At 44.5% G+C, this 17,878-nt stretch overlaps 1 protein-coding gene across 1 annotated transcript in view; it reads right to left on the bottom strand.

The window, feature by feature from the left end:
* The window catches only part of LOC122540097 (forkhead-associated domain-containing protein 1-like), a 140,028-nt gene that overhangs the window by 100,144 nt on the left and 22,006 nt on the right, over positions 1-17,878 (bottom strand). Inside the window, exons 10-13 of the mRNA XM_043675407.1 lie at positions 7,190-7,333; positions 5,307-5,499; positions 3,797-3,867; positions 2,391-2,528 (exon numbers count right to left, since the gene is read on the bottom strand). Coding sequence (XP_043531342.1) covers positions 2,391-2,528; positions 3,797-3,867; positions 5,307-5,499; positions 7,190-7,333 — 546 coding nt within the window. The remainder of the gene's footprint in view (positions 1-2,390; positions 2,529-3,796; positions 3,868-5,306; positions 5,500-7,189; positions 7,334-17,878) is intronic.

Below are 17,878 nucleotides of genomic sequence, written 5' to 3'. Positions count from 1 at the left end.
GGTCTATAATACAATCCCAGTAAGGTGATCATCCCTTTCTTATTTCTTAGTTCCACCCAAATAACTTCCCTGGATGTATTTCCGGGTATATCCTCCCTCAGCACAGCTGTAATGCTGTCCCTTATCAAAAATGCCACTCCCCCTCCTCTCTCTTGCCTCCCTTTCTATCCTTCCTGTAGTGTTTGTATCCTGGAACATTAAGCTGCCAGTCCTGCCCATCCCTGAGCCATGTTTCTGTAATTGCTATGATATCCCAGTCCCATGTTCCTAACCATGCCCTGAGTTCATCTGCCTTCCCTGTTAGGCCCCTTGCATTGAAATAAATCCAGTTTAATTTATTAGTCCTACCTTGTCCCTGCCTGCCCTGACTGTTTGATTCACTTCTGTTCTCAACTGTACCAGTCTCAGATCGATCTCTTTCATCCCTTTGTTTAAACCTTTTCTGCTCACTCTCGTCTCTGACACCTTCTCACATTTCACCAACAGCAGATGATAAGCTGAGTGGTCTCTTACTTCCTGCTTCGTGTCTCCCTCTCTTTCTATATACAGGAGATACATTTCTCTATCTTCTAAACCAATGTGACTGTGTCTCTTCCAAAACAATTTTGGAAAATTAAAACCAATGCATCTTATTTGGGTTGAACTGAGAAATAAGAAAGGGATGATCACCTTATTGGGATTGTATTATAGACCCCCTAATAGTCAGAGGGAAATGGAGAAACAAATTTGTAAGGAGATCTCAGTTATCTGGAAGAATAATAGGGTGGTTATGATAGGTGATTTTAACTTTCCAAACATAGACTGGGACTGACATAGTGTTAAGGGTTAAGATGGAGTGGAATTTGTTAAGTATGTACAAGACAATTTTCTGATTCAGTTTGTGGATGTGCCTACTCGAGAAGGTGCAAAACTTGACCTACTTTTGGGAAATAAGGCAGGGCAGGTAACTGAGGTGTCAGTGGAGGAGCACTTTTGGCCAGCAACCATAATGCTATTAGATTTAAAAGAGTGATGGAAAAGGATAGACCAGATCCAAAAGTGTGTGTATGTGTGTGTGTGTGTGATTGTGTATGTGTGTGTGTATGTGTGTGTGTGTGTGTGTCGGGGGGGATTATGAGTGTCTGTGAGAGAGTGCATATGTGTGTGAGTGTGAGTGTAAAGGGGTATAAATCTGTGAGAGGGTGCATGTGTGACTGTAGGAGTGTATTTGTCTCTCATATGTTCACACATACACTCCCATACTCACACGTGCACCCTCTCACAGACGTATACCCCTCTGCACTCACACTCACACACACACACACTCTCTCACAGACACTCATAACCCCCCACCCCCACACACAACCATGCACACATTCACATATAAGTTTGTGGGGTGAATTTGTACTTGCAGAATTACATTTTACTTTGCTCAAAAACTGCACAAATCCATATAAGATTCTATAAATCCATATTTTAGATTAGAATCAGTCTGAACATTGTGGCACAGACAGTCTCACACAGGGTAGCTCACACCTTCAATGCATTATCTGGGCCGACATGACACCAATTGTTAAAGTTCACTTGAAAATGCAACTTTAAGGAAGTTCTGTGATTTACATGTGAAAGAAATGAAACCAACATGGTCATTCTAAAAGATGAGAGACTTAACAAACAATCCAGGTCTTTTTCAATATATAATTTCAGTTACATCACACTGTAAACCTTTGCTATAAATTCTGCGTCTTATGATCTTATACTCCACAATCACCTGATGAAGGTTACAAATCACACAACACCAGGGTATAGTCCAGCAGGTTTAATTGGAAGCACTAGCTTTCGGAGTGCTGCTCCTTCATTAGCAGCGCTCTGAAAGCTAGTGCTTCCAATTAAACCTGCTGGACTATACCCTGGCGTTGTGTGATTTGTAACTTTGTACACCCCAGTCCAACACCGGCATCTCCAAATCATGACCTGATGAAGGAGCAGCGGTGCAAAGATTGGTGCTTCCAAATAAACCTGTTGGACTATAACCTGTTGTTGTGTGATTTCTAACTTTATACACTTAATGCTGTTTCACTCTCATGCAGGTATTGTCAGAGGTCTTCCCAGCAACAAACACTGCCTCCGGGGCAGTGAGGACATAGTGAGGTGGTGCATTATAGGATTGGTGCAGCACCCCAGACTTGATGAAGTCAAATCTCACCCACACAGAAACAGAGTCATCAAATGACCGACAGGTAATTCCAGGTTACATTGTGGCCTGATACAGCTCAGTGACATGATTCCTGACACTCAGGGGGAAGAGACACATTCATGGGATTGATACCGATGTGAAAAAATGAGCTGCACTGGGATGAAACCTTGGGAACACACAGACCGACTCCAGCGTCACAGCAGAGACTGCTCACCTGGTCATGCCTTTCCTGAACCTCTGCCTGTGAATGCCTTATCTCCTCTGCCATTTGTCGTTCCCACTCTGCCTTCAGCTCATTTAGCAGCTCCTTGCTCTCACTCTCCCAGGATCTCTGCTCCTGATCCGACTGTCCCTGGGGTGACACATTCAGGCTGTTAGGTTGCATAGGGTTAAAAGCTAGGTTGCAATATACCAGATTCTGGATTAGTGGTGCTGGAAGAGCACAGCAGTTCAGGCAGCATCCAAGGAGCAGCGGAATCGACGTTTCGTCCAAAAGCCCTTCATCAGGAATGAAGGCAGTGAGCCTGAAGTGTGGAGAGATAAGCTAGAGGAGGGTGGGGTGGGGAGAAAGTAGCATAGAGTACAATGGGTGAGTGGGGGAGGGGATGAAGGTGATAGGTCAGGGAGGAGAGGGTATACCAGAAGTGAACTGGAAGGCCCTGGAGGTAATGATTAATCTCCATGACACAACTACAGGCAGCAATATCCTCCGGTATGAAAAACAATCGCCTATTTCTTCTACCATTTTCAACTGTTGATTATAAAAATATTGGGAGCTGGGGTAAAGGCTACTTGACTGGTGGAGGCAGTCAGATGCATGAAGCCATGAAATTAAAACCTAGAGCGGAGTTGGCAAGTCAGGCTTATAATTTGCCTTCGAATCCTGAGGGAACATTCTGGAATATTGCTGGCCCAGGCACCTTACTGATTTTAGAAATCATCTGTCGATATATGACATTAATGGGAAGGCAATGGCCTCATGGGATTATCACTGGACTCTTAACCCAGAGACCCAGATAATGTTCTGGGGAACCCCAGGCTCAAATGCTGCCATGACAGATGGTGGAGTTTGAATTCAATAAATATCATTAAGAGTGATTGTTTGGAAAAAACCCATCCGGTTCACTAATGCCCTTCAGGGTAGAAAACTGCCAGCCTTACCAGGTCTGGCCCACATGTGACTCCAGAGCACATAGCAATGTGGTTGACTCTTAGCTATCTTATGGACAATGAGTGCTGGTCTAGCCAGCTATATCCTCACCCCATGAATGAGTTTTTAAAAATAATTGCAGCCTCAGTCTCAATATCTCAGTGAGTAACTACACTGCCAGTCTGGAACAGAGGCAGAAAATCTGTCCAAGGTCTGTGGGGAGAAGCTGCTTGTCTGTTGGGTCAGCAAGGCAGATCGCTAACTGGGTCTGAGAGAGACAGAACAATCACATACGCACAAACAGCTCCTGTGCTGAAAAATGTCTGGGGACTGGGTGAGGACAGATACTATGTATGCATTGGCTCCTGCTGCTGTGTGAGTCCATGTATTGGTTCCTGTTTATGAAGAGGGATGCATTATCGATTGCTGGCAAAGGGCTTTCCCGGTCTTCTGGAATCCTCACATGTTACCTGCAATGTCTTTATCTGCTCCTCTGCCCCATAAAGCTTCGCCTGCAGCTGCTGCAAGTATCCAACCATTCCTGCAAAGAAACAAAAGGGAACCGGCTGACATTACCCCCATTCGAAATAATGGTGCATCCTTCACCTTCAGCCCTCTGCCCTATCAAGTCCCAGATTAGTCACAGGGCAAGTTGGCAGATCCCTCAAAACTGTCCTGCCCTAGCCTTGGAGAAGGGAACTTCACAACAACCATGGTGGCACAGTGGTGAGCACTGCTGCCTCACAGCGCCAGAGACCCGGGTTCAATTCCCGCCTCAGGTGACACTCTGTGTGGTGTTTGCATGTTCTCCCCGTGTCTGCGTGGGTTTGCTCCGGTTTCCTCCCACAATCCCAAAATGTGCAGGTTAGGTGAATTGGCCATGCTAAATTGCTAGGTGAAGGGGTAAATGTAGGGGAATGGGTCTGGGTGGGTTACGCTTCGGTGGGTCAGTGTGGATGTGTTGGGCCGAAAAGGGCCTGTTTCCACATTGTAAGTAATCTAATCTAATCTCCAACAAAAGAGAATCTAAACCCCGGCCCTTGGGGTGTTCAATGGCATTAGCATCACTCAATCTCCCACCATCAACATTCTGTGTGTTATTATTGACCAGAAATGGGATTGGCTATATAAACGCTGTGGCTGCAAGAGCAGGTTAATGGCTGGGAATTGTGTGGTTTCACATAGCTCACCTCCTGACTCCCCAAAACCATTCCAACATTCACTCAGTATAAGTCAGGAGTGTGACAGAATATGGTCCACTTGCCTGGATGAGTGCAGGCCCATCAACATTCAAGGAATTCAACTCCTTTCAGGACAAAGCAGCCCAGTTGGTTGTCATCTCTTCCACCACCTCCAATATTCACTCCCTTGGCCACTAACACACAACAGCAATATGGTGTACCATGTGCAGGGTGCACTGAAGCAACTCATTAAAAAACTTAACAGCACCTTCCATACCCATGATGATGACAGCAGATGCAAGGGGACATCTCCAAGTCACATAGATCCTGACTTTATTGTCAGAGGGTCAAAATCCTGGAACTCCCTCCCTAACATGTGGACTGCAATAGTTCAAGAACGAGTTTCTCAACCATCTGTTCAAGGGTAATCAGGGATGGTTAATAAATGACAGCAATGACCACCACCCAAGAACAAATTGTTAAAAAAAGCCATTGTTCCAAATGTGGTTTTCAGGAGTGGTTTATGTTGCAGTGATAATGGGAATGGGGGCAAAGTAATAAGCTCTATTAAGGGTTACTACAGTTCATCTACTTATATGTTTAAACAACTTTTGTCCAATAAATCAGTTTATGATTTGCAGAGTAGAAAAGATCTCTTTCAGGTTTTTCACCTGTCCAGGACCCAACACTCTCTCCCAGAATGGGATGCGGTTTTAACCAAACTCCCAAGGGTTGACATAGCAATGGCAGATACCCTGGGACACCAGCCCACTCCAGTGTTAATGAACAATGCCATCACCTCCTTCATAGCTGGATGTATCTATCCCTACATCCAATAGGCTCTGTTCTGACTGCTGTTGCCACGACAACGTGAGGCTTAAAATGCCAGCGACCGCTTTCTGTACCCAAAGAAGGTTCTGATCAATGGAGAGTTCTTGGATCCTCTCAAGCTCTTCCTTCACACGGTTCCCAAAGTCAGTCTGCAGACGGGCCTGGTGATAAATACAATTTACAGCCTGTGTTAGAAAAGCCCAGTCACTCCTAGCAACACAACTCTGGAATCTGTGGAAGGTGGAAATAGCTGAGGTGAAAACGTGAAGGGAAAGTCTCCAAGAGACAGCCTGACAATGGGAGGTAGAGCTGTGACATTGTCTACACAATCATCTAAAACACTAGGCAGCTCAGAAGATACTAACTGTGATGGCAGCAATTGCTGCTCACGTAATCCCTGACCCTAACCATGATGTTCAACCACATGGAGGAGATAAGGCTGTCCCTTCTAACAAACTAGGAAAGTGTTAAGTCTTGACATTGCACAATGCTTTCCAATATGTGACTGCACATCATCATTTATATACATAGGAACTTTGATTATCCAGTATTTGAGTAACCGAATGAATTACTCCCTGCTCGTGCCCTTCAGATAATTGAGGTTCCTCAATTTCCATCAAAATCAAGGAAACAAGGGGCAACCCTTTCAGATCAATCCAATATCCATTCCAATGAATGACATTCCTGGAGGTGATCCTGGAATGATGAGCTGTCTTTGGATAGATGCCCTGAGGTAGGGAACCAGCTGGCAATGAGCTTCTGGAGCAGGTCAGCAGGTTGATGGGACTGTCACATCCCTCTGTTGTTGCTCATTTGACAATCTGTGACCGCCTTCCATATTCAGTTGGGCTATTCACGTTTTTTGGCCTGTACTGTCACACAGAAGCTCACAGGAAGTGTAAACCATCCATTTGCAATGGCTGCAGCTCAGTTGGAATCACAAATTCGTGGGTTTAAGTCCCACTCTGGGGCATGAGCACGAGAATTAAGACTAACACTTGCTGTGCTGTACCGAGGGAGTGCTGCTCTGTCAGAGGTGCTGTCTTTTTGATGAGACAGTAAAGCAGGACCCCATCTGACTGTTCGAGTGGATTAAATGTTATTTCGAAGAGGAGTAGGGGGTTTATCCCAAGTACCCTGGTTAATGTTTCTCCCTCTATCAATGACACACACAATGAAGGTTTATCTGATCATTACTCAAATTGTGTATATGGGGGTTTTCTTTGTGCAAGTTGCATGGTTCTTATATTAATTTGCTTATATAAATAGATAAGTACTTCAATTAATTGTAAAGCATCTTGAGACATCTAGCGGTCTTCCACTATATAAATTCAAATCTTTCTGTATTGATGCTGGTTGTATGGATCAGCTTGGAAACATTTGAATGTCAGCCACACCCACTACCTGCAGCCTGGGAAGATGACCTGGAAAACTTATGTTAGGTAAGGGCAATAATAAAGGGATATGGAACCCCAGTGGGCAGATGGATTTGACATATAGACCCACCATGAATGGTGGAACAGATTCCAGGACCTTGTCTGTCCTTGTTCTACAGAGAAACATTGGACTTTGACGTGAAGGCCGTGATCTTTAACTCTGCTGGTGAATGGCCTCACAATCAAAAGAACAAGCTCAAGGGGGTGGGACCTCAGAGGGGCTTCAGAACCAATGAGGTGATTGCCTCATGGGACTGAACAGCTTCAGGCATTGCAGGGGTCCTCCAGGGGACCAATGGTGGAGGCCATGGAGTCTGTACCACGGTTTGAAGGCACGGCTCAGTCAGGTGAGGTGAGGTGAGGAGCTCCTGACCCGAATCCTTGTCAAGCAGTCACTTTGTGTATTGCTGCTCACCTGCATCTCATCGAGTGCTCTCCTCAGGCCCTCTATGTTGGTGAACCATTTCTCCTCCTTTGAGACTTTCCAATCCAGTTCCCCTTGTAGCTTCTCCTTCAACTCCTCCCGCTCATCGATAATGTGCTTCATCTGCTCAATCACCTGAAAACAAGAAATCCAGACAAGTAGATTCACTGAGAGCTGACCAGCACTCTCCATCAGCTAGCTGGAGTACACGATGGAGAAAGACATGGGCTTTGTGCACTGATCAAATCTAAGAGTGGCTCTGCCTCCCCACCCAAAGTGTCTTTTGGCTAATTATGCTCCTTAGCTGTACTGCCCTGAAAGTCCCAAGCTTTGGGCTCACCTGAATTCAGATGTTCTAACTGGCCTCAGCACCCTGTATTAGTTCAGCACACTTACCCATGTTCACTATTCAATATAACGCAATGCTAAGGCAGGGTGGGGTGTGTGTGTGTGTGCGAGAGAGAGAGGGTGTGACTATGTACACTTGTGTGCTGGTGCTTGAAAGTGTGTCTACATGTGTGTGTCCATCAGTGTGAGTGCTTGTCTGTGTCAGTGTGCACACGTCCTTGTCTGTGAGTGTATTTATCAGTGTTTGCCTGTGACTGTGTCCATGTCAGTATCTATGTCAGTGTCTGTGTGTTTGAGAGGGTGTGTCTGTTTATATGAGTGTGGTTGAGAGTGTTGTGTGTCTGTGTGCCAGTGTCTGTGCGTGTGTCTGAGTGTGTGTGGACCTCTGTTTGTGTCAGGTGATGCCAGGATTTGGTGTGATTGTGATGTGAATATCCAACTTACATTGAATCAAAAAAATTCAGCATACCTCAATTTCAGAAGGACGTGAGGGCATTTGAGAGAGTGAAGAAATGACTCATGCGAATGCTTCCAGGCATGAGGAATTTGATGAACCTGGATGGATTGGAGCAAGTGGGGTTGCTCTCCTAACCTTCTCTACCCCAAAGAGAAAATCCAAGAGGCAGCTGGATAGAATATTTGGGGTGAAGCTGTTCCCATCGGGCAGAAGGTTGAGAGCGAGAGAATACATTTTTAAGGCATTTGGCAAAAGACTGACTGGGGACAGGAGGCGAACCTTTCTTTTATAGAAAGAGTAGCCAGCACCAGTCAATGGTTAGGATCTGGGATGCACTGGATGAGGAGCTATAAAAAATGAAAGCACTAATGATGTTGGAATGTTCCAGAGCTGATGACGTACGACATCCCAGACAGACCCTGGATAACACTGCAAGTAGATCTTCTCACACTCCACAGGAATTGGTTAAATTGTTGCTGTTGATCACTTCTCTGAATACTGGCAGATGGGCCAGCCGACTTTGCCAAATGCCTGAAAGGATCCTTCAGCTGTTACTGGCATTCCCAGCACTGTGATGAATGAAGAATTCAGCCTCTGCATAAAGGATTGGGAAATGCAACACTGCACATCACCTCTGCAGATCACCAGTCAAACAGAAAGACTGAGGCCGAGGTGAAACTTGCCAAAGGGACCATGAGAAATTAAGCAAATCACGCATAGCTGTATAAAAGACATCTCTTGAAAGCTTGGAGAGTCATCCAGTACAAATGTGAATGTCATATCACATACCAAATATTCTTCCAAAGAAAGTTACTGAAGCCAGAAGGAGCAAGAAGTGTGAGTGACTACATCAAGATGAAACAGCAGAAAACAAAACACCATTTTAACAAGACCACTAAATTGTTGTCAGAGTTAAACATTGGAGAGCTGGTCAGGGTATAAGCATTCGACGCTCTCAACAAAGGACAGCCCAAGTGACAATTTGGGACCTGCATGGAACAGACACCATCTCATTCATACATGTTTCGACATGTACTGCCAGCACAGAAGCACAACTGGACAAACTGTTCCTCAACTACAGGCCTCAACCGAGAGAAAGTGAGGACTGCAGATGCTGGAGAGTCAGAGTCAAAAAGTGTGGTGCTGGATAAGCCCAGCAGATCAGGCTGCACCTGAGCAGCAGGAAAATCAATGTTTCAAGCATAAGCCTTTTGTCCTGATGACATTGACTCTCCTGCTCCTTAGATGCTGCCTGACCTGTTGTGCTTTTCCAGCGTCACACTTGTCAACTCAACTCCAGGCAGCTGACCAGGAAAGGTGAAGCCACTGCCCACACAGTCAACAGATTCGTCATCTGATCCAAAAGTCCACAGCAACCCAATAACGAAAATGAAACAACAGTTACCAAGATGACGACACTCCCCGGGAATTGTTCTTGCATACCATTAAAAAGAGCAGCACAACTTAATGGCTACGTGCGCATTGCATATGCAGAGATTCTGGAGATTAATGATCTGCCGATGCACAGGAACAGTTAGAGTCCTACAGGAATACAAAATGGAAACAAGCCTTTTGGCCAATTCATGTAAATATTGGGTAACACTGAGAAATCTACAAGGTAATGTATGCGTCTTTTTGCTGTATCATGGGAGACACTGTACCAATGTGCTTCCTGCCAGGCTGCAGTCATGCAACCTCTGCCATGAAACACTGAGAGGGAGTTGTCATCTTTCAGTAAAATCACAAGACTAGTACGACTGGTGCCTTGAGAGCTCATAGTAAAGTGAACCATTAACAAAACTATTGCATCAGGGTCAACCATACTGTTGAAATGTTGACCAGTTAAAGAGTCTGACAAACAATTCCTAATTGCATCAGACATCTTTGGGCAGACAGTGTGGCCGGCTTGGTGGCACAGTGGTTAGCACTGTTGCCTCACAGCACCAGAGACTCAGGTTCAATTCCCGCCTCAAGCAACTGTTTGTGTTGCCTATTCTCCCTGTGTCTGTGGGGTTTCCTCCCACAGTCCAAAAAGTGTGCAGGTTAGGTGAATTGGCCATGCTAAATCGCCCGTAGTGTTGTGGGTCGGTGTGGACTTGTTGGGCCAAAAGGCCTGTTTCCACACTGTAAGTAATCTAATCTTAGCACATCATGATCCACACCTGCTGACTGTCACAGAGGTCGATGTATCTACAACAGGATTGGGGGCAGTAATCCTACAGGGCAGAAAGATGGAAAGTGGAACAGCAACATACAGTGACTGAAAAGGAGGCTTTGACAGTTATGTAGACACACTAACATTTTTTCAGAAAATATAAACAAACCACAAGCTGTTGAATACAAATGGAAGAGTCAGGATTCAACAGTTCAAACTGACGCTGGTAAGGATTTGTTTTATTCACTTGTGCGACATGGGCATTGCTGGCTGGGCAAGCATTCATCGCCTGTGCCTAGCTGCTCAAGTGAAGAAATTGCCTTCTTGAACCTCTGCAGCGCATCTGGCGTACGGAGACCCACAATGCTGTGAGGGAGATAGGGAATTCTGGGATTTTGATCCAATGAGACAATGTGCAGGGGAACCACCAAACAACAGGTGACCTACACCAGCACTAATGTTGGCAAATGGTAAAAATCACAAAACATTTACAACAACAGAGAGAAAACTATAAGAAATCAGGGAAGTCCAAATACATGATGAAGAATGTATTCAGGTAAGGCAGGACCGTTTGGAATACTGGCCAGCCTACAGATAGAATAATGCCAAACTCTGTCAGGACATTGTAGATTTCTGACTGTTATTGACGACTTGCTAGTTTGAAATGAGAGTTTAGTGATTCCAAGAGCACTCAGACTATTAAGTCACCTCAGGACTCACAAGGGGAGTGGAAGAAAGTTATCCTTGATCCCAAAGCCTGTCTAAGAGAGAGATAGAGAGACATGAAAATCTTCAGAGACTTCATCAAGGTTATTTGGGCATTACAAAGGGATACATGAAGATGCAACAGTCGATGCAGTGCCCAAGGTTTTTAAATCTTACACAAGAAATAATCAGCCATTTCACTGTTTCCTGCAGTGAAAGGCCAAGTTAGAATCCTTTCCCATCAGGCAATGCAAGCAGTAAGAAATGGATTGATTTGAGTTCATGGGTAAGGTCATCATCATTATCATAGATTTTTATTGGAGAACGGATTGAATTAGAATTAGGTTTTATTGTTATATGTTCTCGTGTACAGAAGTACAGTGTAAAGTCGACAATGTTGCCATTCATGGCAGCATCTTAGGTACAAGGAATCTAGGTAAAGAGTCAAAAAATAAAGAAATAAGTTAAAATATCAACATTACATACACAGTATTGACACTGAATTACAGCAGTAACTATGACAGAATCACTCATGAAAATATTCTTAATACACACCCTTCTGGACATTGTACTCTCAGAGTGGAGCCATTCCTAGTGAGTGCAGGGCTGGGATAAATCACACTGTCTGGCCCCTGACTCTCACCGTGGCTCTCCGGTCTCTCCTTCCTCTGGTTACCCACTTCCACTGGACAGAGCGCAAGTTCATGAGATTTGCAACAGTCTATTGCTGCTGGGTCCTACATTGTGCCAAGGTGGTGTTTACCTCAAGAGGTGCCCCCTATTGCTCAGTATTTCCATAGCCACAATCAGTGTGTTATATAGGTTACAATGTCATGACGTTCCTTTGCATGAATGATGCTTCGTTGGCTTCAAACTAAACAGGGAACAAACCAAAATGGTCACACAATACCATTCTCATTCAAAAGCGCCCCCCCACCTTGGCTTCCAGTTCCTCCCTGGTGCCTCAGCAAACCCCTGAGGCTGATTACCCTGACTCGCTGTAACTTAGGAGCAGTTCCCTTGTGTGCAATATACTGCAAATGAGCAGTTCAAGAGATTTGCACATGAATCCGATTTATCCATTACACATGTTCATCTCACTATCCTCGATCAAATGGAGAAGCTGACAAGGAGTTTGTACAATCAAGACATTATTGAGAAAAAAATTAAAAAGTGCATCAATGAGCTCCAGATTATCATCAGTACAGGATGAAAATTAGTCATCGGAAGTATTGACGGGCAGGAGATTGAGAACACAGCCTCTATCTCTGTCTCAAAAGTGATGATCAAACACCACCAAATGTCCATGTAGTGATTGTAACAAAGTCAGCCAGGTGGACCTCATAGAATATGAGTTCCCTGATTAGGGCTGTTAATCTGGTCTAATCAGGGAGCCCTGGCTGACAGATATAAACAGGAGTGTCACACGTCCTCTTCACTCTGAGAGCTGGATCACTGTCACGGGCTTTGCATGTGTAAATAAAGGGTAATTCGGTGATGGGATACCGGCCTCTGTGGTGTTACCTCAGTGGCGACGAGAGAAAAGCATGCTTCTGAAGAAATTCACTTACAACAATCATCTTTGAGTTGAGGTAAGCATTTCTGGCATCATGCTGTTATTTGGGAAGCTTGACTCATTCGATACTACCATTGAAGACTGGACCCAGTACGTGGAAAGAATGTGTTATTTTGTCCAGGCAAATGACACTGGGGCAGATGAAAAGCAACACGGAATTCTCCTGACTGCTTGTGGTCCTACAGCTTTTTCAGTTATTGGGAGCCTAACTTTCCTTGAGGCATCAGATACTAAAATCTTACAAGAGTTGATGGATTTAGTTAAGGAATATTACGAGCCCAAGCGTCCTTTAATTCTGAGACGTTATTGGTTTACTTGGCAATTTGAGAACCAGGGGAATTAGTTTAGATTACAAGTGTGGAAACAGGCCATTCAGCCCAACAAGTCCACACTGACCCTCCGAAGACAACCCCCCCCGTCCTATATTTACCCCTGACTAATCCACTTAACACTATGGATATTTTTCGATGTCTAGCGACTATCAAAGGAGTGAAGGCCACCTCGCATGTTGACCAGGAGGCAATTCCACAATTTTGCAAATCCCACCCAATGCCATTTGCCTTATGGGCAAAAGTAGAGGGAGAAATTAGAAGGCTGGAAAGCGAAGAAATCTCCAAACCAGTCCAGTTTGTGGAATGGGCAGCACCAGTCATACTAATGATGAAGCCCAATGGGTCAGTTCATCTTTGTGGGGGGTTTTAAACAAACGCTAAACCGTTTTTCACAGCTGTATAAATACCCAATCCTTCACGAAGCTGGGCAGGAGTCATGTGTACGTGCAACTGCAGTTAGATTCGCGTTCCCAGAAGTATGATACAATTAATACCCAGAAGAGTTGGTCAGCCTGTGTAATTTTTTTCAGTTGCTGATGGAGAACATTTTACAAGGTCTCCTGCAGATCACCATTTATCTAGATGATGTGCTAAGAATAGGAAAGACCAATATGGAGCACTTAGAGAACTTGGATATTGTCCTTAGACATCTCTCCAAAGCGGACATATGCCGTAGAAAGGAAATATGTGTTCCAGTCGCCTCAAGTGACCTGCTTAGGCTACAGAATTGATGAGACTGGGTTGTACCTGTTGGAAGATAAAGTGAGGGCAATCATAGGTGCACTGGTTCCCACATCCGTACCAGAGTCCAGGTCCTCCCTGCTAAATTATTAAGGAAAGTTCATACACAGCCTGACTCCTTTTCATCAACTCTTTAAAAAGGGATCAGCCTTGGGTCATATAGACAAGCCACAGCTTTCAGGGAAAGTGAAGGAACATCCTCTAAGGTGTTGGCACACTACGATCCCAAATAAGATCTGGTATTGACATGTGATGCCTTGCTGTATCGTATCGGGCAGTATTAGCTTATAAGTGGCCCAATGGAGAGCAACCTCCAATAGCATATGCATCCAGTACTTCGGCGAATGCAGAGTGTAAATACACCCACATAGAGAAGGAAGATTTGGTGGTCATGTTTGGAGTCAGAAAGTTCCACCAATACCTTTATGGATGTATGTTTCCGATAAAAACGGACCACAAACCCCTGCTAGGTCTACTTGAGGAGAAGGCAGTGCCACCCATAGCTTCAGGCCAAATTCAGTGACAGGAAATAAAGAGTGACAGGATACCCATCTCCGTGGAGTTATTTCAGTCTGTAACCGTGTGAAAATGTGTGAATTAAGAGCAAAGAAACATCCAGGACAGAAATGTTAATAAAAGAACACAAGAGTTACCAGAGATACAGTTCAGAAAGATAAGAGATCAACAAAAGGAAAGAATGATTAGAGTAGCCATAGCAACTGAGATCACATAGGATTTTTACAGATCAAGAGATTGTCAGAAGTACTTATTACACAGTCATTTAATTGAACATGAACCAATAGGAATGTGGAAGTATTTCTCAGAAGAAGCGTTACAACAGGACCCTTCCCCAGGGGAGGGAACACTCACACTGAAGAAAGGAAGAGTAGACAACACCAAACACCTCAAAATGAGTTCAGAGTTAGATCAGAGAGATCGATTAAAGCACCAAGATCACAAACTCTGCATAGTCTGAGAGTTTGAAAGGACGGTGTTCATCAGGAAGGTGGAGTGGGTAGAGACTTGGAGAGAGAGGTGGAGGAATGAGGTAACAGTAGAAAGCACAGATGCTGATGATGCCTAACTGCGGAATTATGAGGTGAGTGTTATATGACACAGAGAAATCTAGAATGAAGCAAATGTTTTGACCAGAGTCTCGGAGATTGTGTGCAAGTACAAAGATGTTTTAAGGAGAACACCTTGGATTCATAAAGCAGTACTTGGGAGATCAAGGTTAGTTAGAACCTCACACACATAATTAAAGAGAGGAGATGGGATCAAAATCAGCAAAGTGAACATACCCAACACATCTAGCAACTGGAAACGGAGCATTGATAAATTTGAAGTATGCGTACACAGAAAGTAGCACGGCAGGGTGAACAGGATGTTTAATAACACATACCAGAATCTGTATTTTATAAACAGAGGTGTAGAGAAAAAAAGCAAGGTAGTTATGGTAAACCTGTGGAAGGTATTGCACAATTTCGGAATTATGCACAATTCCAAAAGCCACACATTTGGAAGGATCTGAATGCAATGGAGATGGTTCAGAGAAGATTTCCAAGAATGGGTAAGGAACTTCAGATAGGCAGGCAGCTCAGAGACAGTGGAGGAAAGAAGGGTGAGAGGAGATTTCATAAAAGGATTCAAAATCATGAGTGCTCTGTTCTAGGATTGACAGGGAGAAGCTGTCCCTGTTAGATTAGATTCCCTACAGTATGGAAACAGGTCCTTCAGCCCAACAAGTCCACATCAACCTTCCGAAGAGAACCCACCCAGACCCATTCTCCTACATTTACCCCTGACTACTGCACCTAACACTATGGGCAATTTAGCATGGCTAATTCACCTGACCTGCACATCTTGGAATGTGAGAGGAAACCAGAGCACCCAGAGGAAACCCACACAGACAGTCGCCCGAGGTTGGAAATTGAACCTGGGTCCCTGGCGCTGTGAGGCAGCAGTGCTAACCACTGAGCCACCGTGCTGCCCATGTTGTCAGGAGGATCGAAAGGACACAGGTTTAAAGTAAAATCGGCAAAAAAAGTAATGGCAACCTGAAGACATTATTTTTTTTATGTATCAATTGGTTAAAATCTAGAATGTGGTGCCTGAGAATATGCTGGGGTTAGATTCAAGTATGGCATTCAAAAGAATCGTTATGTGAAAGAGGAAAGTTTGCAGGGCTATGGGGTAAAGGCAGGGAAGTGACACGAGGTGAGTTGCTCTTGCAGAGAAGCAGCACAGATATAATGGGCCAAATGGCCTCCTTCTGGGCAGTAACCCTTCCAAGATTCTATAACTGGATATAGCTGGCACAGTCCTGATGCTGCCTGGCTTGCTGTGTTCTTCCAGCCCCCTGCCTGTCTACAGTCTCTGTACTGACAGCAAGAGTGGGTGTACAAACTTATCATCTCTCAAAAACACTTCACATACAATGAGTTACTTTTAAGTGCAGTGACTTTTATTATATAGTCTCATTGCAATATCAAGTTTCCATGATACTGTTTCGACTCCAGTACGTTCCCAGAATATAGGATCTTTATAATGCAAAAATACAATTTACTCATTAATCAGATAACTACTGGAAGAAAACAAGGCTTAAACGTGAACACTAGCAACATGCATCAGCAAGTCAGCAAAGTAAATGAACAAGGCTGCCTCACATTCTTTAAACCGACTCATAAAGCAGCCTCTGGGAGTTACTCCATTTGTGAGAAACTTACTACTCCAGAATGCATTTTAACTGCAATTTCATTAAGCATTAAGATGTTGATTTTTCAAGGGAAAACTCCTGACCCAAATGGCCAATCATCCGGTACAAGCCTAGACAGTCAGTGTTGGTTCTGTCTGAATTATGCAGCATCACAGCAAAACCTGATAACACCCAGAATTTCCAGAATAGGTTCATGGGCAACAATCAGACAGGAAGACTTTCATTCATGTAGCGCCTCTCCTGACCTCCAGCACCCCCAAAGCCAATTTACAGACAATGAAATACTTTTCAATGACATTCTGGTAATGCAGGAAGCCATTTTAGAAACATCCACTCCCCAAAAGGAACAATGGACTTGGGTTTCGAATAAGGAGGGGGCAATCTCAAATATCGATCTCTGGCAAGTTTTTTATAGGGGTATTGACTCATGGATAAATATTCTCCACGCCATCTTGGAAAAATGTCCTTCACTTCTTCCAATAACGCCACCCAAAAGTTTTATATCCACGTGAGAATCTCACTTTAATGTCTCATTTCCAAGTTGGTACATCTGAAAATGCAGCACTCCCTCAGCAGTGCCTCCTTGGATTCAGCGGTATAGAGCCAGATACACGTGGGCAGTGAATGAAGTTATAAAACCCAGAACATAACAATGTAACCAAATCTTGCTACTGTACTGGGCTGCCCAAAGCCAGGCTGAAATGGTGCCCCTGCTAGCACATTCCAAGACTCCCACCCTTTTGTTGAGGTGGTACAGCAACAATGAAAAATAGCACCAGAATAAGGCATTCAGCCCTTTGAACCTTCTCTGCCATTCAGTCATGGCTGATCATTCAACTCCGTACCCTGCTCCGTTTATTCCCCACACCCATTGATCCCTTTAGCTCTGAGAATTATATCTAATTCTTGCTTGAAAACATTCCCATGTTTTGACCTCAGCTACTTTCTGTGCCAGAGAACATCACCTACTCCCCACTCTTTGGGTGAAGACATTTCTCCTCATCTCTGTACTAAATGGTCTATCCCATATCCTTAGAATGTGAACCCCTGGTTTGGGACTCCCTGATCAGCAGGAATATCCTTCCTGCATTTCTCCTGTCTGGTCTTGTTACAATCGTACAGCTTTATTTGAGATTGCCCCCTCCTTATTCGAAACCCAAGTCCTAACTAATCCAGTTCCTCCTCATATGTCAGTCCTGCCACCTCAGGAATCAGCCTGGTAAACATTTGTTGCCCTCCCTCCATCGCCAAAACAGTCTTCCTCAGATAAGGAGACCAAAAGCTGCTCACTTCGTGTTGAATGTCACTTCACCTGAGCTGCTGCCCCAAGAGTTCAGGCTGGTTAAGGGACTCAGTGTCTTCACAGTAAAGACTTGAAGGTTCCAGCATCAACTCCTGCTCTGTGTTAGGGTGCAGGTAACTGTGCTGTATTCGATCGATATTAGAAATGGAGACTTTTCCAATTCAGTTTGTGGACCTGTTGCCTCTGAGCCAGAAGTCAAAATGTGTGGCGCTGGAAAAGCACAGCCGGTCAGGCAGCGTCCGCAGAGCAGGAGAGTCGATGTTTCAAGCATAAGCCCTTCATCAGGAATGGGCTCATTGCTGATGAAGGGCTTCTGCCCGAAACATCGATTCTCCTGCTCCTCGGAT

This window comes from Chiloscyllium plagiosum, chromosome 34 (assembly GCF_004010195.1).
Source record: "Chiloscyllium plagiosum isolate BGI_BamShark_2017 chromosome 34, ASM401019v2, whole genome shotgun sequence".
NCBI lineage: Eukaryota > Metazoa > Chordata > Chondrichthyes > Orectolobiformes > Hemiscylliidae > Chiloscyllium > Chiloscyllium plagiosum.
Note: the sequence above shows the minus strand (reverse complement) of the source record. Positions and strands in the feature narration are given on the sequence as shown.